Source organism: Acartia tonsa, chromosome 2, assembly GCF_053477335.1.
Source record: "Acartia tonsa isolate MP-2025a chromosome 2, ASM5347733v1, whole genome shotgun sequence".
Taxonomy (NCBI): Eukaryota; Metazoa; Arthropoda; class Copepoda; order Calanoida; family Acartiidae; genus Acartia; species Acartia tonsa.
Window position 1 is genome coordinate 17,015,058 of NC_137261.1, and position 27,282 is coordinate 17,042,339.

The window sequence follows — 27,282 nt, forward strand, 5'->3', positions numbered from 1 at the left end:
TAATTAATGTCATAAGTCTAAAAACAATTGTGCCAATTTGTTAGGAACAGTTTTAAATATCCACTTGGATTTTAAAGTTATAATGTGACGATTCCACTGAGGCTTTAACGCAGCAGCCAATCCCTGTATATAAATAACAAAATTGACAATAACAAAAAATGATTTGTTTCTTTACTGCATATTAATAAACCTTTTTTAAAATCGAAGATTTTTTATAAATATGGTATGTACGTCCGTCCATATAAGTGTGGTTGGCTTCTTTTTGTAACTTTAGGCATGTTGGAAATTTCCTATCGATTTTAAACTGTGTATGATGATTCCCATCTTGCCTTGAAAACGTAGCGACTCTTTAATAGTAACCAGAGAGTCCGTACGTTCATTTAAAACAAGATGATTTTGAACTTTTTGGCATTTTTTTGTATGTCTTTTTTTGTATCTTATTCATCTCATTTGTATCCAACGATTATTAGTACAACAAGGTATATTAGTTTAAACAAAGCATATGTATAATAAAGTCTTAGAAATGGAAAGTATGTCCTTAAATAGAAATATGTATTTAGTCAATTTTGCAACACATTTATATACAATTATGTTTATACCTATTAAGTGTTTTACTGTTTGAATTCAGAGCTTCGCTTTTATGGATGTTGTCATCCTTGTTTAAGGTTAGTTCAATGTTTGTTCTGTATTGAACCTGAATTAAAGTTATTGAAAATCAATATAAAAGCTGTTGCCAATAAGAGTGTGGGCCTAATTAATTTTTTTTGTTACCAATGGTTGATTCTAATCAGTGGGAAATTTTATATTATCTATTAATCGATATATTATTACTTGGATATTGCACCGGATTTTCATGTACTCTAATAAAGTGATACTCGCATCTGGCTAAATAACGATATCCCCCTCCGCCCAATTTACCCTTTCCCCTCATCCTCCTGGATAAAAGAACTGAACAATAAATGAGGTCCATGTTAGGAACCTAAATTGACGACAAATTTCCCCATGTCAATATACATCCACATATTTTATATCCACTACCCTATGTAAACATTTATTACTACAATTTAGCTTTCAACAGTTAGGGAGGGTTGATACATACATAATGAAAATTTAGGACACTTTAAAAAGTCCAGGCGACTTCAAACTGTGCATGTAGATCCCTGTAGAAATGAAGTAAGATCATTAAAGAGTAGTAAATATTTTAAATCAATTTACAACATATTTGAAAATTAAATGGATATTATGGAAGGGGAAAATCTGTCAATTTATCCGTCAGTTCGTTCATCATGTAGAAGTGGATGATAGGGTAAAGGGGGATGGGGGTTAGCCAGCTGGGAGTATCAATTTATTAGAGTACATAAAAATCTGGTGCAACATCCAAGTATTAATATATCCATTTATATGTATCTCATAGCTTATTATTAATTACTCTCCCTTGAACATTGAATTCTAATTATTTCATATTTAGATATTCCAATAATTCAGGGAGGGAGGGGACATTGGTTTCTTATTACACTTGACCCCAAAGTTTTATAATCACGTTTTTAATCAGTTGGCTTATCAACTTTGGGTACTTTTATTGAATTAGTATTTTTCGATTTATTCCATACGTTTCAACCACAAATTGTAATCTACAGAAGATGTAATTTTGTGTGTCATCATTGGAGATATACATCAATTAATCGGCCATTGTCCTATCCATTTAGATCCCTGTCAATAATTTGTTGATGAAATTCCAACTGTCATCAAAACTAGTGACTTCAATTAAAATATATATCACTGGGTATTCATTTATAATATTCATGATAGTTTAGCCTTCATTTGAATTAGCATATTAGCAAGGATGACAACATCCATAAAAGTGAAGCACTAAAACGTTAGAAAACGAGCATTAACACTTGTATAGTGTAAGAACTGAAAAATCATATTATGATGCATAAGTCTAAACAAAATTGTAAGTAGATTTGCTGCAAATTTTTTTAATACAGAATACTGTTTAAGGACATGCTTACAATTTTAGGACTTGATTATAGTTAAGCTTCGCTTATAACATTGTACCTTGTGGTTATAGGAATCAGTATTCTAAAAAAACAGGATGTTTTAAATGGACACACGGTAATTTTCGTAACGATTATAGAGTTGCTATGCTTTTAAATCGTGCCAAATTGTTATAGGAATCATGCAAAGTTTAAAATCCATAGTACAACTCTAAACTGTATAAATTACCGAAAAGAGCTATTTACATAAATACAAAATAAGTTTAATATCCCCTGGTTTAGAACCATACTGAAAAATCATAAAATTAATACCAGTTTTGTTGCCCAAGGCCTGCGGCCCCTCAAGGCTTGCAAAAACCGTTTTTAATCTTTAAAATTACAAAAGACTCAATCCTACAAAAGGCCTAATTGTATTTTGTGGTAATTATTTTAGAGATATCGTAGATTAAATGCTCTTGCTCATACCTAACTATTTCAGGAATCACCATGTTAAGTTTGTATAGGACAACATGCCTTTGTGTAAAGGGTACATAATGGATTCTTAACCTTTAATTTATGTAGTAAAGGAATATAGGGATCTGAAAAAAATTGTATCACATGAAGACGACTTTTTGTTTCAGGTTGGTTGTTGACAGAATAAAGTATATATCTATAATACAAAGTAGCTTGATGTCTGTCCGTCCGTCTGTCTGTTCCTTAAGATCTCGGTAACAACTGAACCGATCGGATTCTACTCTTTAGTGTATATACCTATTGGTCCTGTGGTGGTTTTAGGCTATTTTCTTGAGGGGTGGGACACCCTCAACCCCCCAAAAAAATGAAATTCCCCCCCTCAAAAAAAAATTTGGGGAGAGTATGGTTTGAAGCACCAGATTTTTTTATTTTCTATCTTTTATTTTTTTTTAAATTACCTCATGGGGCAAAGCCGGGGCGAAGCCGCTAGTTTGTTTCTAAAGTAATATAATACAATCGACCGTCGCCTAATAATCCTGGCGTTGGGGAGGTGATGAGTTTGAAACTCGGCTCAACTTCGTGTCATAACTTAAAGATATTTCATGCTGTTACTATGTCAGATGCGCGACTTTAATAGACAGAGTAGGGAAATATCTTGGCCCAAACAGGCACAAATCAATAACCATGCTCAATAAACGATAGGTTAATTTACATCTCCAATGATAAACAAAATACGCCGTCATAAGATTATTGGTTAAAAGTTTGAAATAAATCAAACATCAATTAAATTACGCAAAAGTTATGCGCCAACAAATAAGATAGCGTGTCAATAAAACATTTGATAATATGTAATTTACCGTCCATTGTCCATTGTTTTATGCCTTAAGATCTCTGAATTTGTGATAGAGTAGTTGTTGTGCATAACTTAGTTGTGAATCAGTGCAGGGACGTCCAAACATTTTATTTTAAGGGGGGTAAATAAAAGAGATTTCAAAGGTTTTAGGGGGGGGGGGGGTGGTAGTCCGTCCGTACGCCCGAGACAGATAGTTTTTTTCGTTAAATTAGGCATGTTAGAATTGTCCTATCAATTTTAAACTTTGCACGGTGATTTCTTTTGTAGTTAGGTACGATTTAGAAAGCGTAGCAACTCTATAAGTATTGCCAGAATGTCTGTACGTCCATTTTAAACATGTTGATTTTTTACTTTTTTTTAAATTTTGTGATCTAGTTATCCGATTGTTCTGATTTTGGGTATACTGATTCCTGGAACAACAAATAACAATATTATAAGCAAAGCAACTCTATAATTAAGTCCAGTAAATGTAAGTATGTCCTTAAACATTATCCTGTATTAAGAAGTTTTTCTACGAATTTACTCACACTTTTGCTTTGACTCTTATACATTTTTATTCTGATTATTCAGTTCTGACACTATACAAGTGTTAATATCCGTTTGTCCTTTCGTTTCAGATCTTCGCTTTTATGGATGTTGTCATCCTTTTTTTTGAGGGGAGTAAAATGAGAGGTTTTAAAGGTTTGAGGGGGTAGTTTTTTATGTATTTTTTTAAATTTTGAGGGGGATAAAATTAGGAGTTTCAAAGGTTTAAGGGAGTAGTCTAATGTATTCTTTTTTAAATTTTTGGGAATTAAAATAAAAAGTTTCAAAGTTTGAGGGGGTAAAACTAAACAGCCCATTACCCCTACCCTTGAACGCCTATAAATCAGTGTATAGGATTATATTGGAAATGTCATTCAGTAATTAATCTTTCCTTTCTAGGCTAACTTTAATCAGGTTCTCCCCAGGGAGGGAGGGGACATTTGCTTCTCAATAACACTGGTCCCCAAAGTTTTATAATAATGGTTTCTATTTTTTGGCTTTGGGGACTTTTATCAAATTTTGATTTGTCGATTCATTAAGTTGAGTGTCCAAACGTTTCAACCTCTAATTAAAATCTACATAAGGGGTAATTTTGTGTATCATCATTAAGGAATAAGGATGTAATTGTACATCAATTTATCGTTCATTGTCTTATCCCTTTAGATCCCTAAACCTTTAATTAGGTTCTACCTATTTACATCATGACTACATCAACTCAAGGGGGATGGGGGGGAGGGAATACTAGTACCCAACTATTAAACATGTTTCCTTATCTAACAAACTTTGGGGACTTTTATCAAATTTATCGATTCATTAAGTTGAGTGTCACTGTCCAAACATTTCAACCTCTAATTGTTATCTACATAAGGGGTAATTTTGTGTATCATAAATGAGGATGTACATCATGGTATCGCCCATCCGCCTGATATTCCATAACTGTATGAAAAACTGATAAAATTTGTGTCACCTTGAACTAAACAAAACATTTAATTATTTCAAGATATGTAGATTTTTTTCTTGCCTATTTATGAAATACCAAAATAATCTACAACAATGTTGTTAGGTGCAAAAAAATACTTGCTCTTGTTCATGCGTATTCTATATTGGCGGCTTCGGCTTCCTCAAATTAAATCAGGGACCGGCAGCCTCAAATTTAAACCGTTTGGATGCTTTGAAAAGTTTTTGAAAAGAAGGACTACCATGTTTAGGGCAGGTTTAGACTTCCAGCTGATTTTTAGGATTGAACAAGGTTGACTTCCCTGAGGCGGCTGCTGAGCCCTGAATTAAAAGCTAAGGGCTTGGCTTAAAATGAACATACAAATCTTCGGGTTTAAAAATACAGAACGCACAAATATTAATTATAGAAAAACTTGGCCTTTTAAAATAAAGTCGGGATAATTTTCTACATTTTTATTTTCTATGCTTTGGCATCAAAATTTTAGCACTAAAGAATTTTACAATTGTATGGCACAAAATTTGGATCAAGTGCAGTTTACGTTAAAAAAAGTTCCTAGTATCGATTACTTCCAAAAATCTATGAACTTTAAAAGCTGCTAGGTATTTATTATTTTTGCACAAAATTATAATCTACAAAAGAAGGCCTGAAAGTAATCTTAAATATCCAAAATGCTATAATGCTTTCTTGCAGTTCACATTGTTTATTCCAGATTATTTATTGGCCTTCTTATGCCGCCTATATCAATGTGCGGGCTTATCATGTACGTTTAGCCGTTTGGCAGCTGGCAGCATTTAAAGATCTTAGGAGATAATCGATCCGTGAAATATTTTTCCGTGAACTGCACTAGATCCCCAAATTTTATCTCTACCAATAAATTTATACGATGCCATTCTGTTTTTTTTTATACATTTACAAAGATATATTTTATTCATTAATTTTATATAAGTAAATGTTTCAAATAAAAAGACTGTAAGGTCCAAAAAAATTTAATAAAATTCAATAATTTCAATAAAAAAGACGAATGACCTTTTAAATCACAATTTAAAATATATAATTATAATAATAAATAAGAATCGCATAATAAGTAAAATTAGTATGGAGTCAAAAAGGAGGCCAATTTTAATTTTATTGATATGATAGAAAGCTATAATTACTTGTTTAAAATTATGTAATATAAACAGTTAAAGAATGCATTAAATAAATTAAAAGTAAATTTTCAAATGCCTAAGGCATAGCGAAAATACATATTTTTTAATAAAGTTAGGCTAAAAAGAGTTAACTTGAAGGTTTATCTTGAGTTTTGGTTTAAAAGGTAAATATATTTGATCAAGTTAAAAATTTGTAAGGAATCCCAAAACCCCATTCACACATTTTTCAAGCATTAATTTACAGAATGCGCGAGTGTAAAACAGCACATAAATGTAGAATAATGTGCGGTCAGCACACTAGGCCATTAAAAAAAGAGGGGAGAGGGCAGGGACGTCTATGATTTTTATTTAGATATGGTGCAATAAGAGGTTTTAAATATTTCAGGTGGGTAAACTAGTGTATTTTTTTTTTAAATTGAGGGGGTAAACTAATAGGTTATAAACATCTCTTTACTCCCACCCTAGGACGTCTGGGGGTGAAGGGATACTTCGTAGTTTTTACTTGATCCAACAATTACATCAGTCTCAGAATTAAAGTCTTTGAGATTTATTTATAATTATAGTGTTAACAAGAATGACAACATCCACAAGTAGCGAAGCACAAAGCAACTGAGTCATATGGTGGATTTCAGCAGCCGACATCAAATGATAGCCGAGAAAATTACATGTACCCATCAAATAAATAATTGACAGACGGACAGACATACAAATGGACAGCCAGACAGAGAGACGAACATACAGACTAATTATAGAGTAGCTTCGGTACTATAAATCAATTATCATTCATTAATATTGTAAGTATAAAAAACAAAACAAAAAATAATTTCAAAATTGATTCGAAAGATAATTTTTACAAATCATTTTATGATCCAAAATTTTAATTAATATAAATATGAAATGACGTTAAAATTAATAAAAACAGAAGGCATGCATTATGTTATATGATCTTTCATTCTTTATAATACTTTAGAATATAATACAGTTTTTTTATACGATCTTTACACTACAAATAAATGTATAATGGTGTCTAAAAAATAACAAGAAAACATTTTAGATAAAGAGTATAACCTAGACAACTACCTGGCTGAAGTTGTGGAGACTCTTTTTTCTGTTAGCAAAGTTTTTTACATTGAAATTAGATTTTTTTTAGACACACATTATACACTACACAGTTATCACAAAGGATTCATTTATTTCTTATATATCAGGGCTCAGCAGCCGCGCAGAAGCCTCAAATTTAAATCAGTTTGTATACTTTGAATTTGTTTTTGAAAAGAGGCATTGCCATATTTGGGTCAGGTTTTGGGTCAGTTATTTTTTAAAATTGTAAAAGGTTGATTTCCCGGGTGCTTATAGGCGACTGGTGCGCGGCTGCCGAGCCCTGACATATTTATTTCTTGTTGAATATAGATATATATATAATTATATAAAGCTGGGTAAACAATGATTATTTTTCTTGCTGCCGTTCAGTTGATTTGGAGATAGCTGCGGAATCTCTGCGCCGCAGTCCGCATCCTGCAGGAACAAATCATTAAGTTCAAGAGTCTAAGGGATAAGACTATGGTCGATAAATTGATGTACATCTCCAATGATGATACACAAAATTACTCCTTCCGTACATTGAGTTGTTGAAACGTTTGGACAATCAATTTAATAAACGAACTAATCAAAATCGAACGGGTTCTAATCCTGCGGGTCTTTATCGATTTAAATGCCATATTTGTATATCAACTACAAACTTTTAAAATAAAAAAAAAACTATGAAATTGAATGATACATCCCTGCTGAAGTTGTTGTATTTGTATTATTAGCTGCCACAGATGACACCGACACAGCTGGCATTAAAGCTGCCCCAGCTGTCACTGGCAGACTTGGCACCAAAGCTGGCGAAGCTTGGCTCGGTGGTATCACAGCTCCCGTCGTTGTTGGTGTTGGTTGTAGTATCGGAGGGGGAGGTGGTGGCACTCTGCTCCCTCCTCCTGAGGATCCAGGTGAAGGGAAACAGGTACTGCTGCTGCTGCTGGCCTCCTCGTCGCACGTCACAACGTGCAATCCAGAGTCCTTGGGTATAACAGATTTAGATTATATGTGGAATCTCAAAATTATCAAATAGTTTACTAATTTAACCTGTTAAAATAGTTCTAATAGATGAAAAAGACTAGAAGTTACATTCCTAGAGGCTTTTGGGATGGTTGGGGGTTGAATTCGACCACCCGCCCATTCTGTATTTAAATAATTTGGGGGTGGGGAAATTTCTTTGTGGTAGGAAAGTATTTTTTCTTCAGGGAATTTGTTTGAATGGTGGTGGTAATCTACCCTAAAATATTTATAAACCTTCTTAGGACTTTTAAGTAGCTTTACTGTAAAGGAGACCTGTATCGGTTCAGCGGTTAGCGAGATACTTCGGTACAGACAGAAACCAAATATCCTGTTATATTTATTATAAGATTGAATACAATCTTAAAAATCTACTTACTTTCTTGTTGGTTTCTGATTCTATATGCATACTACCAGCCAACTGTTGGGGACCACCCAATTGTTGATGGCCAGTTGTGTGATGACCGCTTGTAGCTGAATGATGACCACTGCTTGGGAATGTGTGCTGTGCATTGCCTGTACCAATACCTGGTGGCACACTGCTGGAAGAATGATGACCAAGGCTAGGACCTAGAAATAAATTGTTACATTTTTCATATTTATCTTAACAAATCCCCATTTTATAATTAAACAATCAATCTTTTGATTGTCCGAACTTTGTCTTGAAGTCCTAATTTTAATGGTCATGATACGCTGCTTAATATGCCACTGTCGCGGGTATACCTTGAGGTTGATGCGCCAGACTGATGGAATGTGGGAGAGGTCCAACACCAGGTTGTGTCACCTTAACACAAAAGGATGTGTTAAAAATGGTGCATTTTAGACTACGAGTTGCACAGCTTATGATAATGGTGAAAATACCACTCAGATACGCTCTGAGCTCTAGTTTTTGGAAATATAAATATCATTTTTATGCTATTTGTACTTTATTAGCTACGTTTAAAAGTGTAAGGAAGGTTTGAAAATGCAACTTACATAACTTTGAACAAGAGTTTCTAAAAAACCTTCTAGCATTTTTGAATGATGATTATTAATATATTTTGTTTTGTCTTGGTCTTTCCCAACAGAAGTAAGAGGTAATCTTAAGACATAGCTATCCTAAAATAACTATAAAAACAGAAAGATGTCCTACTAATTCTAAAAAAAATTAGGCTGGGCTCGCCTGTAAGCCTCAGAGAAATCAACCTTTTAGAACTTTAAATTAGAAAATTTTCTGTAATACGAATTATTCACGATTTTTCAGTATCACTGAGAACTGGTTCTAATCCAATGGATATTAATCAGTTTCTAAGCCACTGAAAAAGGTTCATTTCTTCACCTGCTGCCGTCTTTTGGATGGTCTGGGCGGAAACACGGACTCTTGATACTCTGAAGGAATACTCACGGAATGCGTCATGTTCATGCTGGGGTGGGCGGAGCCACCGCCGCCAGGCGACACGGATGGCGTGTTCAGTAGTGGCGAGGGCGGCGGTTGCAGCAAGTCTAAGTGGGCATTTAACGGGGGCGAGCCGGGAAGCGAAAACGGTTCTGGCTTACCAACACCGCCAGTCTTTTTAGCGGCTGCTGCAGATATAGGATCGCGAATGGTGAAACTTTCTGAACGAATTGCTGAGGCGGGCTTTGAGAGCTGAGCCTTGGTGACTGGAGGGGTCTGTTGTTGTTGTGTCATAGCTGGGCCTGACAGACTTGACCGACCACCTACAAATATTTTTTAGATATAATGGATTTTCAGGGAGTTTCAAAGTATTTTATATAATTAAGTATTTTTTAGACATAATTAAATTTTTTTAAAGACATTTCTCTTTAAACACCCTGTAGAATTTACAAGTGGATATATTTAAGGGAAAATCGCCGTCAATTTAGCTTGCTAATGTGCATCTCATTTATTGATCATCAGTTTGTTGATCAAGTAAACGGGAAGGGAATTGGGTGAGAGGGGCAGATAGGGGTTATCGTTATTTTATCCAGCTGCAGTATTACTTTATCAGAGTAAATGACAATCTGATGCGAATTTTTAACATCATTGAATAAAAATAAAATAAAAATCAAAACTTAGGACAGGTATTGCACTTTTATATATGTATTGGTTTAACATGTATTTCTGGCATGTCACTTTATTTCTGTACCTGAACTTCTCTTCTCACAGATAGATGACTGGCTGTCTGTGCGTGCACGCACACTACCAATATCCACAGTTGACGGGGTGCTTGTCTTGGAGCCAGAGTTGACCGACAGCTTGGAGCTGCTTGACCCTTGACCTGGGCATGTACCTGAAAAGTTTGAGGGGATGATTCATATTGCAATAAATCTATAAGGGGATATTAATCAGTTTGGAAGGCATACTGGAATGTTATTTAATTTTTACCTGGAACAGGATAAGAAACCTTTCTCTTGACTCCTGGAGTGTTATATTCATCCAGAGGAATACTGTTCCTGATACAGATAAATGTTGTTTGTAGGGCTTGGCAGCTGCGTGTATGCATCAGTGAAATAATCTTATCATAACTTTAAAAGTTAGGCTGAGTGTATAAACAGAGAATCCACCTTTTTGCGAAATTTTTATTTGTCTCGTTAGTTAGTTTAAATGTAAGGCTCATGTGCGGCAAAAGTGCGCCTGTTTGATTTACAGTTCACTGTCAGGAAAATATGAATCAAAATGGGTTGTGGAAAAATGCTGATTCTTGATTGATTGGTATAAAGTAACAGTGTTAAGTCTTTTCCACAAAATAAGTTAATATGCTTTCTAAATCGAACCTTACTACTACCGAAATCTGTATGCAAAGTTTGAGATCGACAGAACAATTCTAACATGTCTAAATTAACGATAAGAACTATCCAACATGAACTGACTTACGGACGTACCTATCCTAATTACAGAAAAGCTTCGCTTTTAATTATGAAAACGTCTACCTTAAATTCTGCATTGATGAGTCATTTCTCTGTGATGCGTTACTATCCTTGCCCTGACTATGGTCCAGGCTAGTCTGTGCAGAGTGCATGCTCATTAGGGACACATGCCCTAAGCAATTATTCACATTAATCGGAATTTTTTTTTTTAGATTGAACATTTCATTTTTTATTGCAATAACAGTGGGAAGCTTTAATGCCTTAATCAATAGACTATAAAAGTTGGAAAGATTTTTAATCAATATAATAGATTTGAAATCTGCATAAAATTTTAAGGATTTTTTATAAACTTCGTTTTTTATATAATTCTTTATTTAAAGGCGCAAATACGATTTAAGTTAATAAATTTTGACCAATAGGATAGCTGGATTGGAAACTACCTACGCTCTAATTGGTTGAATGATGTACGTCACTTAAGCTTCTCCAATCAGAGCGCAGATAGTTTTCAATCCACCAATCACAGATCTTAAAATTATTTAACTTAATTTGTATTTGCGCCTTTAAATAAAGAATTATATAAAAAACGAATTTTATAAAAAATCCTTAAAATTTTATGCAGATTTCAAATCTATTATATTGATTAAAAATCTTTCCAACTTTTATAGTCTATTAATCAATCCTTCCAAATAAATTCCTTCTTATCATATAATCTAGTTTGATATTATTTTTTCTACAACCTGTATGTAAACAATGTGTGAATACACATTATTGCATTATTCCTACCTCTTAGGAAATAGCCATTTGGGAAGAAAATTTTGATATAAAATAACAATATTACAAATTTGACTGTATATTTTAATGTATTATTACCTTTTAATTAATTTTCATTGTTAATTATTTATTTATGCACAACCAAGAAAAAAATAATTCTAATCTAATCATACATTATAATTGGCAAAATTAAGCAAATGTAATGTTTTCTAATGTGAATTCCTGTTGTATTATTAGCAACACTCTGCATGGATCTGTAGGGAGTTTGTATACTCTGCATTGAGTGATTCACTGTATCCTGTATTGTAAATATAATTAAACAATTATATGGTAATTTCCCTCAAAGAGCCTTTTGAGCCCTTGAAATCTTATTTCTTATTGTTTTAAAAAATTAAAAAACAGTTTTAGTACCTTTGAGAATATTCACATTATTAAGGTTTGGGTCCAAATAGATTAAAACTTTGCTTAAATTGTTTAAACATGAATTTTAATACAAAAAAAAGGATAAAATAAGTATACCTGAAAATTGGGCATATGGCCTTTATTCTCAATAATCCTGAGCTCACTGTTAGCTTGAGAAATCTGCTGGGAACTTTTATTCTGGTGATCAGAGTGGTCGCCTTTACCAGGTTTCCCCCCAGCAGTGCCACCTGGACATTAAAGTATATAGAGGAATTATGAGCTATATGTAACCCTGTGTATGCAAGACCTTGTCCCAACTCCTCATTCTTCAAATCACCTGAATGCTTCGAAATTATAAACATAGCCAGGTACCTTCAAAAGAACAAAAAGCAAATTGCGAACTAATTTGAATAAGTATTTAAGCACAGGGACGTCTAAGCTTTTCATTTTGTGGAGGTTAAATGGGGGATTAAAATGTTTGAGTGTGGTAATCCAATCTGTTTTTTTTAATAAGAAGGTGGCAAATTAAGAGGTTTCAAAGTTTGAAGGGTTAACGCCCCTTTACCCCAACCTATAAATCTATTACCTGGACCCCCACCCGGTCCCAGACACAGGTCAGATTTGTGGAAGTTTTGCTTTTCCAGGTTGTTGCGACTTTCCTACAAAAAAAAATAACATTAAAATTTTTTATCCAGAATTGTATACTTGTAAAAGTAATAAAAACCAAAAAAAACATCAGCCGTCGTTTATCTTTAATAGTAGCCAGGAAAATCACATATTCATCATAAATTTCTTACAGCTTTAAAAACATACAGACACACACAGCCACACCCACACACACACACTCACACATGAAAGAAAAAAGTTAAAAACCGAGTTTGGATTGTTTTGTTGTAAAGTTGTAATTAGATGAACCAGTCAACATCAGATATACATATAATAACTTGGATGTTGCGCCATATTTTCTCATACTCTAATAAAATGGTCCTTCCGGCTGGCTAGTATAATAATACCCCACATTCACCCTGTTTAACCCATCACTTCCCCTCCTACTGGAGGAAAGTACTGATCAATAAATTGACGCAAAATTTCCCCCTTTTATAATGTCCATGTATATTATATCTATTAAGTGAACATTGATTATAGATTTTAGGTCAGATATTGCACCATTGTGTCTTCATCTTATTGATTTCCTTTTTTGAAAAAAAAATCTATTCTGTCTATCCTAAGCATACAGATTTCATGGGGGTTGTATGTTTAATATAATAATACTTAATTACTGACTGAAATTATATCAGTTTTTTTTTAATGGTAACCTCATCCAAATTATTCATCAAAGATTCGTCAGTTCAACTGTTGGCAATATCTAACAGGCACCCACCCACATGTAGCTATATTTAAATAAAGAATATCTCAAGAAAAAAGATTAAAAGAATTTGGAACTTTTAAAAAAATTTGTTTCCTGTAAAAAGCTTCAAGGAATTCAAGTTTTTGTTTAGCTTAATTATTAACAAAAACCTTTAAATCTATCGTTATTTTAGCCAGCTGCGAGTATCATCTTTTTAGAGTACATAAAAATCTGGTTTAACAACAAGAAATAATTTATCAATTGATAAAATATATAAGGAAATAAAACTTTTAGGCTAGCCCAAGAAATTTTATAATATGATTTAGTTCAATATTTTTAGAGTTTAAACTAAATATCTTATACTCAATTTAATTTCATAATAATCAACAATTAATTTACAGTAATGTAATTCAACATTAATTAAGATGTCAATTTATTTCAAAACAAATTCTATTGTCTTTCATCTTTAAATTGATAAGATTTAACAAGGGCTCGGCATCCTATATACTGCACTGTATAGAAATCGACATTTTATAACTTTAAGATTCAGATGGATATAAAAATTAGTTTTTAATGTGCAAATAAGATACAGCCCTGGGGACCATAAGCCCTGGAAATATGAGAGTCAAGTGTCCCCTCCCTCCCTCCCTGGAAATATGAGAGTCAAGTGTCCCCTCCCTCCCTCCCTGGAAATATGAGAGTCAAGTGTCCCCTCTCTGGAAATATGAGAGTCAAGTGTCCCCTCCCTGGAAATATGAGAGTCAAGTGTCCCCTTCCTTCTTCCTTGGAAATATGAGAGTAAAGTGTCCCCTCCCTGGAAATATGAGAGTCAAGTGTCCCCTCCCTTCCTCCCTGGAAATATGAGAGTCAAGTGTCCCCTCCCTCCCTTCCTGGAAATATGAGAGTCAAGTGTCCCCTCCCTGGAAATATGAGAGTCAAGTGTCCCCACCCTTCCTCCCTGGAAATATGAGAGTCAAGTGTCCCCTCCCTTTCTCCCTGGAAATATGAGAGTCAAGTGTCCCCTTTCTTCCTCCCTGGAAATATGAGAGTCAAGTGTCCCCTCCCTCCCTTCCTGGAAATATGAGAGTCAAATGTGTCCTCCCTGGAAATATGAGAGTCAAGTGTCCCCTCCCTGGAAATATTAGAGTCAAGTGTCCCCTCCCTGGAAATATGAGAGTCAAGTGTCCCCTTCCTTGGAAATATGAGAGTCAAGTGTCCCCTCCCTCCCTCATTGGAAATATGAGAGTCAAGTGTCCCCTCCCTCCCTCCCTGGAAATATGAGAGTCAAGTGTCCCCTCCCTCCCTCCCTGGAAATATGAGAGTCAAGTGTCCCCTCCCTCCCTCCCTGGAAATATGAGAGTCAAGTGTCCCCTCCCTCCCTCCCTGGAAATATGAGAGTCAAGTGTCCCCTCCCTCCCTCCCTGGAAATATGATAGTCAAGTGTCCCCTCCCTGGAAATATGAGAGTCAAGTGTCCCCTCCCTGGAAATATGAGAGTCGAGTGTCCCCTCCCTCCCTCCCTGACTCCTTACCGTGATATTAGTATGAGAGACAGCTCTGGGCACCATAAGCCCTGGAAATGCCAGCAAGGTTCCAAGATTTCGCAGGTTTTCATACAGCTGCAGACTACACGCAGATTTAGTAGTTATAACATACTCTATAACATTAAAAGGATAAGAAATTGTTTACATAAGGAAATACATAGTTGAAATTACTTGTGATATAAAAGATGTCCGTCTGTTTGTGTAAGTGTCTGTCTAAAACAAAGGAGACCTAAAAAGCTCTTAAAGTAATACGTGAAAAGTTTTTATCATATTTTGGGGGGAGGGTAGATACGCTCCTCTATATATAAAAATTGCCCCTCACCCCCTCTTGACAAATTAACTTATCCAATCTTCCCTGAGACAATTTATTTTATTCTTTTTTTTCAATAACCCTTTTTTTCTGCATGCACTAATGATTGTCTTATAAATTCACATTATATAATTATCTAAGCATATCTTAATTTATGTTTTGATTCTATTTCACAATGCAATTTTTTATCACTTATGTGTGTAAATTTTATAAAGTAGTTATCTGAAGCTTAAGATTTCAGTTACTACTAAACCAATGAAGTTCTTTACTTTTGGAAAGCTTCAAATATTATCATGGATGGTTTTAGCCTATATTATTTTTAGATTTAAGTCTTGGAAATGGTTTTATGCTAAATTCAGCCCCTTCCCTATTCCTTCGAAGACAGAGCCCCTAGTTTCTAGGGGCACAGCTGCGAGTGTAAATTGCACTAATATGAGCACTATAATTATTTAATGAGCACGGGTACTCAGGGAGGGAGGGGAAAATGGGCTATGCATTACACTAGTCCCCAAAGTTATTAAAATAATGAATTCTTATTTGTTGGCTTAATAACTCTGGGGAATTTTATCAAATTTTGATTGGTTAATTCATTAATTTGAGTGTCTAAACGTTTCGACCACTCGACTGTATGTAATTGTATGAATGAATGAATGTTAAAACTATTTCCTTGGAGCGGAGATGTCGAATGAGTCGACACTCTCCTTGGTGGCGATGGCGCTGACGAAAGCGTTGACTGTCTTTCCCTCCGCGTCCTGGTTGTCACGGCCGGTGATCATGTTCGGGTTCTTTCCAATCTTGTTCAATCTAAATTAAAAAAATAATTATTCCCAATATCCTAATATATTTTTTCTTTAGCTTAAGATTTCGATAACCAATCGATTTCTCCATTTTAGGGAAGCTTTTCATGGGTCTCGGGGTGGTTTAAAAGCCCCCTTTCTGCCCATTTAAATAATAACCTCCTAGATACTAGGGGATCAGCCGCTAGTATTTTCATAAATTACGAAAATTAAGTTTTTATCAAATTAAGATAAGGTACTCTTGATCCAATATTATCTTTACCCCGACAAAATATCTAAATATCTAATGGATATAGAAAAGGTGGATAAATTGCAGGGTCAATTTAGTTTGCTAATATGGACCTCATCTATCGGTAAGTTCGTTCATCCTGTTGGAAGGGGAAGTGTTGGGGTAAATGGGAAAGATGTGGGGTATAGTTATTTTAACCAGCTGTGAGAAGCACTTTTTTAGAGTAAAAGAAAATCTAGTGTAACATCCAATTAAAAATCTTTATGTAGATCATATTTCTATTTAAAGTTGTACCAAGTCGCTGATTTTATGTAAACAATTTCCATAATGTGTTTAATTTAATACGCTTTGACATAAACAACATATTTGATCATAAAATTTCAATTAAAAAAGTGTTTTAGGTTAGGGAGGGAGAGCTTATTGGGTCTTGAGCATAAAAATTTTGGGACTTTTTTATTAATTTTGATTGCCTGGATTATTAAAATTTGAGAAAGGGTAGTTTTGTGTATCATAATTGGGGGAGTGCATCAATTTATCAATCATTGTCTTATCCCTTTAGATCCCTAGTTTAGGGAATAGTTAAATGTTAATCCACCCAAAAAAATTTGTACCAGATCTACAAAATGCAGACTTTGATTGTCATATCCCTCCTTTTTAAAGATTACAATTTAGGTTATTTCAAAAGAATACAAAATATGAAGAATGTTTTTTTCATTCATATTTCTGAAGTCTTTGTTGAACTGAATTGAGGGTAATGATTGTTACAACTTCAGTTTCATTTCTGTAACCAATATATCATTTTATTCATTCATTTCTAATATTTCAAAAATTAAAGTATAAAGTAGAAAACTTTTTTGAACTTTGATTCTTTTAAACCCTCATCTTTCTACCTCTTCAATTCCCAAATTAGCGGTTAAATTGCTCAATTGTACAAAGGACAAAAGAAGGGATAACCATATCTATAATACAAAGTAGAACGATATCTGTCTGTCCGTCTGAAGCTTAAGATCTCAGTAACCACTGAACCGATTGGATTCATGTCTTTGGATTACTAAAATTTTTTTAATAATAATTCAGCTTATTGCTGCTGCGCTTCTCATGGCTATAATTGTTCTTATTATAAAGAAAAGGTTGCAAATATGTGATAAAGAAAATGGAATGGTTTCATCCTATAAATAAATATCAAATATCTAATCACTTCCGTAACATAAATTTTATGCATAGTTAGTTCAGCCAAATTTTAATCTCAGAAAAACATTCAATATTTTCCACTTTTCCATTTTCTTAGAAAAAAAACAATTTTCCAGCAAGGCTTCGAAACCTATTAATATCCGCTGGATTAGAACCAGTTCTCAGCCATAGTGAAAAATCATGTATAGCCTCGTATTGCAGACAATTTTCCCGGATATTGAAACAAAAATCATGAAATTTATACCACTTTTGTTATACCAGAACTTCGGCACCACAATTCTAACAAACCTGCTTTTAATCTTATAATCTTTTATTTAGATATCCGCGATAAATAATTATTCTAATAATCTTAGATTTAGTATTTTTGGTATAGATATTCTTCATTTTGGTTTGAAATAGTTAAAGAATGAACATTTGGAGATTTTATTAATATTTTTGAAATATTTCAACTAAATGTAAAAATAAAAAAAAAATATTTTTTAAAGATTGTCTAGAAATATTATGGCAAAATCAATTCATTTGTTAAATCAGAAACACTAATTTATTAATTACTAAAACCATTTTCTTTTTCCTTTGCGGTTTTGATTTAAAAAGACGGGGAGGGGGGACTGTTGCATAATCCCAATCCCAAATACAATAAAGGAGGGGGGTGTGGAGAAAGAGAGGTGTGCACAGTGTCCTGTATATAGGGGGAGGGGGTAAGAAAGAGAGGTGTCCTGTATATAGGACCGTTGATGGATATTGGAAAACAGTTTTTAGAATTTCTGGATAGATTCAGGAATATAAAGGGATAAGAAAATTATCAAAAAATTGATTTACATTCTCAATTATGATACACAAAATTACCACTTCTGTAGATTACAATTACTGGTTGAAAAGATTGGACACTCAACTTTTTTAACCAACCAATAAAAATTCACTAAAATTCCCCAAAGTTGTAAGGCAACGAATAAGAAATAGTTATAATACAATTATTGGGAACTAGTTTAATAAACAGACCAATGTCCTCTCGCTTTCTGTGATTGATAGCATTCAACAAGTCATTCAAAAAAGTCTTAAAATACGAATTTAAAGATAAAGTTTGAATTAAAATTTCTGGTAAAATATGAGATTTACAAATATAATGTTTGTGTACCATAAAATCTCGAAAACGGCTGGACTTAAAGTTGACATTTTGATGATTTTTTTTAGTAGAATAACAGGGTTTATGCTATTTTTATGTATATCAACCAAGTATGCCCTTCCCTCCTTCAATTTTAGGATAAATCGGTTTAAAAAAAAGTAAAATTACTACTTTGGAAAAAATACTCTGATGTAGACTAAGCGAGGCGGTAAGATATAGATATTATAAGTAAATGTCTTTCCAGTAAGGCTTTGAAACCGATTGATATCCACTGCACTGGATTAGAATCGGCTCTCAGCCATTCTAAAAAATCATGTATATCCTCGAATTACAGACAATTTTTCACGAATATTAAAATAAATATCGTAAAATTAATTAAATCCTCGGGTCTAACAAAACTGGTGTATACCTTAAAATTCTTTATTTTAATAATCCCGGAAAGATGTCTATAATATGATGCTTTGAATAACTATTCTCTCTAAAATCATAATAGTTTGCAAAAGTTATTAGGTACTGTGGTATTCGGCAACTCTGGGCCATGCAGAAACCAAGCTATTATAGTGATGCTACGCACCCAGCTAATCCTGTTATCCTACAATTGTAAAGCCACCTGCAAATATGTGAGATAACGGTATTGATTTCATCTCTCAGTTGTCCTGCAAGTGGAGGGAGGGGTGTGACCCCTCCCTCTCCCTTCTTAAGCACCGGAACCTTCCCCTTCAACCACCAAGTTATCAGCACCACCTCAGCCCTGAGGATAAAGGTTCTAAGCCTTCCTTCACCCGATAGATTCACCACCCACACAGACTGTTGTTGTCACAGTAATCATCAAACCTTCCCTTTTAGTACCCAGACCTACCACTCAACCCCTCTATTCTTATCTACCTATTGTGCTGTTCCATGGGCTATCCTGCCTCCCCCGGACAGGGATAGCCATCTACCTAACCATTGCAACTATCTATGTTTTACTTGTATGATTTACCTTTAACTATCTCTATTCCTAATCCATATGTATTTATATTATGTTGTACATCTTTAGTAAACCTTAGACCCTGAATAAAGGAACATCTGAATAGACTCTGTTTATTATTTAGTGATTGCTAGAGAAGCGTAGCTTCTCTATAATATATGTGTCCACGTCTGTTCGCACTGCCGTAGTCATTTGAACTCGGGTGTTTGCCATTTAACCTAGGCGGATACCACAGTACAACAAATACACAGTCTGTTGCATAATCTTTTAGATAGAGAAGCTATGATTTTCTGAATTTTCTTGTAAATATTATCCATAGCATTGAATATCCAGTATTTAATTTACTTAGTCCGTCGGTCTTTTAGCCACGGTACAAAATAAATAAATATTTAAAACATATAAAAACACAAAACATAAACAAAATTCATTTCTAGTTTTAATCCATGATATTTATAGCATCATTTTTCGTCCTTGAAATATGAAAGCGTGCTACATTCAATCTTTGTTTAGTTCTTATGACATTTGGAATAAATAATCAAATAAGGATGACAATAACCATAAAGGGATAAAGACATTGGCCGATAAATTGATGTACATAATACACAAAATTACCACTTATGTAAATTACAATTAGTGGTTGAAACGTTTGAACACTTATCTTAATGAACCAACCAATTAAAATTCAATAAAAGTCCCCAAAGTTTTTGAGCTAACGAATAAGAAATATTACAATAAAACTTTGAGGAATAGTGAATTAAACAGTGATTTAAAAATCAGTTTGGAGGTTAGCGAGTTCCTTCGGTACAAACAGACAGATACAGCGAGATCCAGTTACTTTATTATAAGGATTACCTTTCAGCAGCAATACTTTCCATTGTTCTTCTCATCAGTGGATACGATTCCAGAACACTAAAAGTAAATATCAGATTAACATATCTATAATACAAAGTAGAATGATGTTTGTCTGTCTGTATGCCTGTCTGAAGCTTTCCATTGTTCTTCTATCTATATCTATAATACAAAGTAGAATGATGTTTGTCTGTCTGTCGGAAGCTTTCCATTGTTCTTTTCATTAGTGGATATGAATCCAGAATTCTAGATGTAAATATCAGATTAACATATGTATAATACAAAGTAGAACTATGTTTGTCTATCTGTATGTCTGTCTGAAGCTTTCCATTGTTCTTCTCATTGGTGGATACGATTCCAGAACACTAAAAGTAAATATCAGAATAAAATATCTATAATACAAAGTAGAATGATGTTTGTCTGTCTGTCTGTCTGAATCTTTCCATTGTTCTTCTCATAAGTGGATAAGATTCCAGAACACTAAAAGTAAATATCAGATTAACATATCTATAATACAAAGTAGAACTATGTTTGTCTGTCTGTCTGTCTGTCTGAAGCTTTCCATTGTTCTTCTCATAAGTGGATACGATTCCAGAACACTAAAAGTAAATATCAGATAAACTATGTGTGTTGATTATTAGAGAAAGGGAGCTAATAAATTGGCTAAAAAAATAAAAAAGCTATAGTAATAAGAATAATACTTTATTCTTATATTCAGATATTGGAACAAACAAAAAATGTTTCATAAAGAACATAGAAAAAAGTCTTGAAAATTTGATTGTTTGAATAATGCCTATAGGAAATACGTGGATATTTTGAAAAGGGAAAATTTGTCGTTAATTTTGCATGTTAATAATGATTACATTCATTGGGCAGTTCTTTTATTCAGTGGTGGGGGGATGCAATAAAAAGGTAGATATCGTTATCTTAGTCCGCTGCAAGTTACCCTTATTAGAGAACATGACATCTTTTTGTAACTTCCAAGTAATAATATATCCATTTTGCTATAGAATATGTGTGTGAATGTGTGTGTCCAAATGTGAAATGAACCTGTCAAAATGATCCACGGACAGAGAGAAGAGATTACAGTAAGTCTCAGCTCTCACACTCGCCGTCCGTCTGGCATTCGTTAGCAGACAAATTTCTCCGAAATAAGATCCATCTGAGAGGGAGGTGGCTACCTCCCCGTTGGCCATTACTATGTCCACAATGCCTTCCTAAAAAATAGATTTTAAGTTAAGTCTTTAGATAAAGAATATAAATGATTTTTAGAAGGTTTCAAACAAAATATTTATTAAAATAATTTTTAATTTTGATAGCTCTCATCATTAGTTAAGGCATGTTAAAAATGTCTAATCGATTTTGAAACTTGATGATTCCTGTAATAGTTAGGTATAATTTATAAAACGTATTAACTGTATTATAGTTACCAGAATGTCTGTACGTCCATTCCGATTCTTTAACTTTTTCAAAGCAATATTTTTACCTGTATAAAGTACATTTTGGTTCCAATGCTTCCCTCCTTTATAATCCAGTCACCTAAAAAAAGAACACATAAGTCACGCGCCTGACATTCAGGCAGGAAAGAAGGGCTGTTTATTACACTATTCCCAAAAGTTTTTAATAACGTTGAATTTTAATTTGTTGATTCATTAAATTGAGTGTCCAAACGTTTAAACCAATATTTGTAACCTACAGAATTAGAATTTTTTGCATCATCATTGGGGATGTGCATAAATTAATCAGCCATTGTCTTATCCCTTTATATCCCTGCATTCAGGGCTCAGTCGCTACTAAGCCTCAAATTAAAACCCGTTGAAATGCTTTGAATTTGTTTTAAAAAGAATGTTTGCCATAATTGGGTGATGTAAGATATAAGAATTAAATAGCCTAAAACCATCCTGGGACCATGAAATCGAGAACTCAATCGGTTCAGTTGTTATCGAAATAAGACTAGCTGATACTCCCCAAGCAATAGGGGAGAACAAAAAACAGACTAAAACCATAATGAGATTTAAATCTTAAATCAAAATAGCCTAAAACCACACTAGTACCTATTTAAAGCTCCTCTAAGATAAGGAAGTCAATCAGTTCTTTATTTACAGAAATTTTAAGCTACTGACAAAAAAACCTAACTACTTTACATTACAGGATATATAAAACGTTGTGAAGACGTGAAAATGATAAAAAAAAAAATTTGCATACATTTCACGACAAAAAGTTTGCCCAAGACATTAAAAATGTTCCAAGTTTTATCATTACCTTCTTATCAATAGCAGAAGTTAATTTGTAAGTTTTTAAATGATAGTATTTTCAAAAGCAAAGCTTTTCTATTACAGTCGGTACGTGAGTCGTATAGGTTATTTCTTATCCTTAATTTAAACATGATGATTCCTATAGCAGTTAGGTAGGATTTATAAAGCGTAGCAACTCTATCGGTTACCAGAAAGTCCGTGCGTCCATTGCAAGCATACTGGTTTTTACTTAATTGAATTAATTTTTTGCATGATATAATTATCCTATTCAACTGATTTTTGGAATAATGATTCTCAGGACAAAAAGGTACATTAAATGAATCTCTGTAAACAAATCCTAAAAATGCAAGTATGTCCTTTTACTATATCCTGTAATTTAGCAATTTTGCACCAAATTTAAGTAAAATTTGGTTTAGACTTTTTAAAAAATATTCTTTTGCTTATTTGGTTATGATACTCTACAAGAGTTATTGATCGTTTGTCCTTCCTACTGATTCTAGAGATAAGCTTTTATGGATGTTGTCATCCTTGTTTCTTTGTATCTCAAAAATGATGAAGTTTTTGCAACCAAAACTAAAATCAAGGAAATAAAACTAAAATAATCGTTCAAGTTCTGATTTTGGCATGGTAATTGCTTTAAAGAGGTGTAAATGTGGAACTGGGAGGAACTTACACTTGTAATATTTAAAACACAAACTTATCAGCAACAAATAGCAAGAAATATATAGGAATTTTTATGTTCAAAATAATAAGTTGATCTTAGAGGAAAGCCGTCTATAATAGGATACGATTAATAACTATTATCATGTTTCCAGTATCTAAAACCAAAATGAGGCATTATTTCCTAAATCGACTGTCCCTAACTGCCATAGTGTGTGACGTGTAATCTGAGTTAGGATTAGACATTATAGCTCTGTTAGATGGAGATAGATAGATAGATAGGATTAGACAATTTAGCTCTGTTAGATGGAGATAGATAGATAGATAGGATTAGACATTATAGCTCTGTTAGATGGAGATAATAGATAGGATTAGACATGGCAGCTCTGTTAACAATTTATCAGAGATTAGATTCATTTCCTTTCCAACCTTTATTGTTAGGCATGGAGGGTCCGATACTTAAAAGCCATTGTTGTCGGTCAATCCTTAAACTATACATTACCTTACTTCGTAAAGGCGAGATTCTCTTTCGATTTTTTATGATAGTCTAAAGAGGAATCCAGTGCATCATCTGTTTATAATACGATGCGATAATCTAACACCCAAAGATATTAGGTTAAGTAACATCCAACAGACAACCAACCCTTTGATTGCACGACCTATGTCTAATCCTAACTGTGCATGGTAATGAGGTTGCGCCTGTTTATGAGCCAAGGCAATCCTCCTACTCTAATTTTAATGTCGCACATCTGACAGTAGGAATCTTTTTTAACGTCTTAAGTTAAGACGCGGTGTCTGGCTGAGATTCGAACCTATCACCTCATCCGATGACAAGCGGGATCCAAGTTCGCTGGTTAAAAACTTTACATTATTAAAATTACAAGTTTATTTCAAATTCTCTATTAATATGAAAAAGTTATGTTTATAAAAATCTTCCAAATATTTCAAAATCACGATAAAATAAAGCAATTAACAAAAAAAATTGATTGAAAAGTTTAAGCACTAATAGTTTGGAAACAACCAATCAAAAATTAAAAAGGTACCCAAAGTTTTCAGCCAAAGAATAAGAAATTGTGGTTATAAAACTTGGGGTACATGTTCCATTCCTACATGTGGTTATGTAAATAAATTGAAAATCCTGGCAAATGACTGTACAAACGGGCATTATTTTAAGAAAATCCTTGCAACTGATTATATTTTTCTTAAGGATTAGACGCCTGTCTTACTTAATAAATGGTGCCTGGTAATAATAGCTGGATCATTAGCAAATAATGTGCGCAAATCTTAGCTCTATAAATGGATTTATTATTACTTGGATGTTGCGCCAGATTTTCATTTACTCTGATAATGTGATGCTAGCTAAAATTAAGATCCTCCCCATCTTTCCCCGTTACCATACCCTCCACTCCTAATGTTGAAATTTTGTTGCAGTTATTATATCAAGAAAATATAACAGTCATTTGTCAGATCTCAATAACAAATATGTATTTGTATATAAGATAAAAATTAACCAACCATCATAGTAAACCAGTACAAATTTTTCAATTTCTTGACATTTATACCAATTCTTCTGTACATGTTATTTCCTGTTTCTACAAGTTTGGGTCATAAGATATATAAATACAGGGATCTAAAGGGATAAGACAATGGCCGATAAATTGATGTGCATGCCCAAAGATTATACTCCAAGTTACCCCTTCTGTGGTTTACAATTAATGCTTGAAATGTTTGGACACTCAAACAAGCCAATCAAAAAGACCCCAAGAATGTTAAACAAACAAATAAGAGAACGTTTCTATAAAACTTTGGGGACCAGTGTAATAAACAGCAAATATCCCCTCCCTCACTGTATAGAAATAGGTTCACAACATCATCAATGATTTATGATTATGATCTAACAAAATAACCCTTCATGACCATCAAATTGGCGTTGTTATCAGGGATATATGGGGATAGGACAATAGATCTGAAATTCATTTTTTCTTGGCTGTATCAGAGTTTGGGTACTAGAACTGATGCAACTTTTGGGTAATTTAAAAAAAACTTTGGGGACTAGTACTCATTTTTCCATCTCTATATCCCGAAGTTGTTATACTTTTATCTGTCAAAAAAGTCCTCTCATAAATAATCACAAAGGGTAAGTACTAATGTGTAATATAGAAAGTAATATGACGTCAAACGGTCATAACACTTATAATAAAATAATAGTTATTTCTTGTATCGTATTATAAACAGCTTTTCGCGGATATAATATTTACAATTATAAGATTAAAACCAGTTTAGCCCCGAGATGCCAAAGGTACGGGCTAATCTTATGATTGTACATTTTTATATTCCTAGAAAACTGGATATAATACGATGCTAGACATAGTTTTTTTTGTATGGATGAGAACCGGTTCTAATTTAATTAATATTTATAGGTTTTGAATGAATACGAGAAAAGCAAAACTCTGACTTTTAAATGATGGAAATTAAGGATAGGGGAATAATTTATAGAAACATACATATAGTGAGGGCGGGAAAGCTAATTTTTTCAATAGTAAAAGGTTGATTTCCCTTGGGCAAATAGGCGGCTGACGCGCGGCTGCCGACCGCTGTTTTATATCCTTAATAGAAAGTGTATAAGAACTGCAGAAACATTAAGATTGACAGTCAGACAGTTAAAGAAAAATAACTGTTATAATTTACATGTTTTGTATGTCTAGAAAAGGTATTTATTGCATCGTATTATAAACAGCTGTCCGCGGATAGTAAAACAAAAATTATAAGATTTATTCCATTTTTGTTAGCAAGGAGAGGCTAAAGACCCAGGCTAGCAGAACTGGTATTAATATCATGATTTTTATTTCATTATTCATAGAAAATTGTCTGTAATACGATGTGATACATGATTTTAAAGTATGACTTAGAACCGGTTCTAATCCAGCGGATATCTATCGGTTTCAAAGCAATACTGAAATAGATTGAAAACCCACTAGATATCAAGGTCTTTATCAAGGCCATTTTTGTCGGTTATTTGTTTTCTGTTGTGGTAAATTCATTGATGATATAAAAGTGTCAGAATGTGTGCGAGTCTTCTGTCTGTTTGTACCAATCTCGCAAACCGATTAACTGTTATGGTTCTTCTTTTAAATGTAGCTTCTCTTAGGTCCGGTGCAGGTTTAAAACTATTTTGGTGGAGGTTTTTACTTTCCCTGGAGAAATCGCCTCTAGGAAAATGACCCTTTCCAAAAAAAAATTTGGGTATAGTCCCTTTCGTAACATCGCACCTTATGGGGCGATTCTTCGTTTTTTTTTTTTCACAGTAGCTTTTCTTCTATTTCTAGCCCCTGCGGGGGGCTCTAACCCTGTGGGGCTATCACCTAACCCAATATAACCTAACCTAAAATAACCCATAAAAAGCCATTTTAAAAATACGACGAATCGCCCCTTATGGGGCGATGTTACGAAAGGGACTATTCCCAAAATTTTTCTTTTTTCTTTTCAAAACTTAAAATTTAAAAACACATTCACTTTAAGAAAAGAGATTTTTTGGTGGGTGGGAATTTTTTCTCATTGACCTACGAGTAGCTTCGCAATAAAGGAGAACCATATCAGTTAGTTGTTTGATAGATCCTAAGGTACACACACTAAGACAAATAGACACCCGTTACTGTTCTATATAGATTAAGAGTAAAAATAAAAATATCTCTAAAGCATTTCACTTAATTTATTTCTACACAAAGTGCAGTAGAGTACAAAAACTTTTTCTATTATATTTTTTATTTATTTTTTGCAATTACTTCTAGAAAATTTGAAATAAACTTTTAATTTGAGATGATTTATAAAGATAATTTATAAAAATTTACCATTCAATTATTTGTTTTCCTTATAAACAAGGACGACAACATCCATAAAAGCGAAGCTCTGAATTGGTAAGACAAACGGACATTAATACTTGAAGAGAGTCAGATCTA

The 27,282-nt window shown here is 33.5% G+C and overlaps 1 protein-coding gene across 1 annotated transcript in view; it reads right to left on the minus strand.

Annotated features, from left to right (window-relative positions):
• Positions 1 to 7,692: 7,692 nt before the first annotated feature.
• The window catches only part of LOC145312411 (uncharacterized), a 122,736-nt gene continuing 103,146 nt past the window's right edge, over positions 7,693 to 27,282 (minus strand). The window contains exons 25-39 of the mRNA XM_080151647.1: positions 21,898 to 21,950; positions 21,462 to 21,628; positions 20,415 to 20,471; positions 15,919 to 16,056; positions 14,931 to 15,024; positions 12,638 to 12,710; positions 12,169 to 12,299; positions 11,871 to 11,947; positions 10,942 to 11,049; positions 10,397 to 10,464; positions 10,158 to 10,301; positions 9,350 to 9,729; positions 8,755 to 8,815; positions 8,411 to 8,601; positions 7,693 to 7,995 (exon numbers count right to left, since the gene is read on the minus strand). Coding sequence (XP_080007773.1) covers positions 7,693 to 7,995; positions 8,411 to 8,601; positions 8,755 to 8,815; positions 9,350 to 9,729; positions 10,158 to 10,301; positions 10,397 to 10,464; positions 10,942 to 11,049; positions 11,871 to 11,947; positions 12,169 to 12,299; positions 12,638 to 12,710; positions 14,931 to 15,024; positions 15,919 to 16,056; positions 20,415 to 20,471; positions 21,462 to 21,628; positions 21,898 to 21,950 — 2,045 coding nt within the window. The remainder of the gene's footprint in view (positions 7,996 to 8,410; positions 8,602 to 8,754; positions 8,816 to 9,349; positions 9,730 to 10,157; positions 10,302 to 10,396; positions 10,465 to 10,941; positions 11,050 to 11,870; positions 11,948 to 12,168; positions 12,300 to 12,637; positions 12,711 to 14,930; positions 15,025 to 15,918; positions 16,057 to 20,414; positions 20,472 to 21,461; positions 21,629 to 21,897; positions 21,951 to 27,282) is intronic.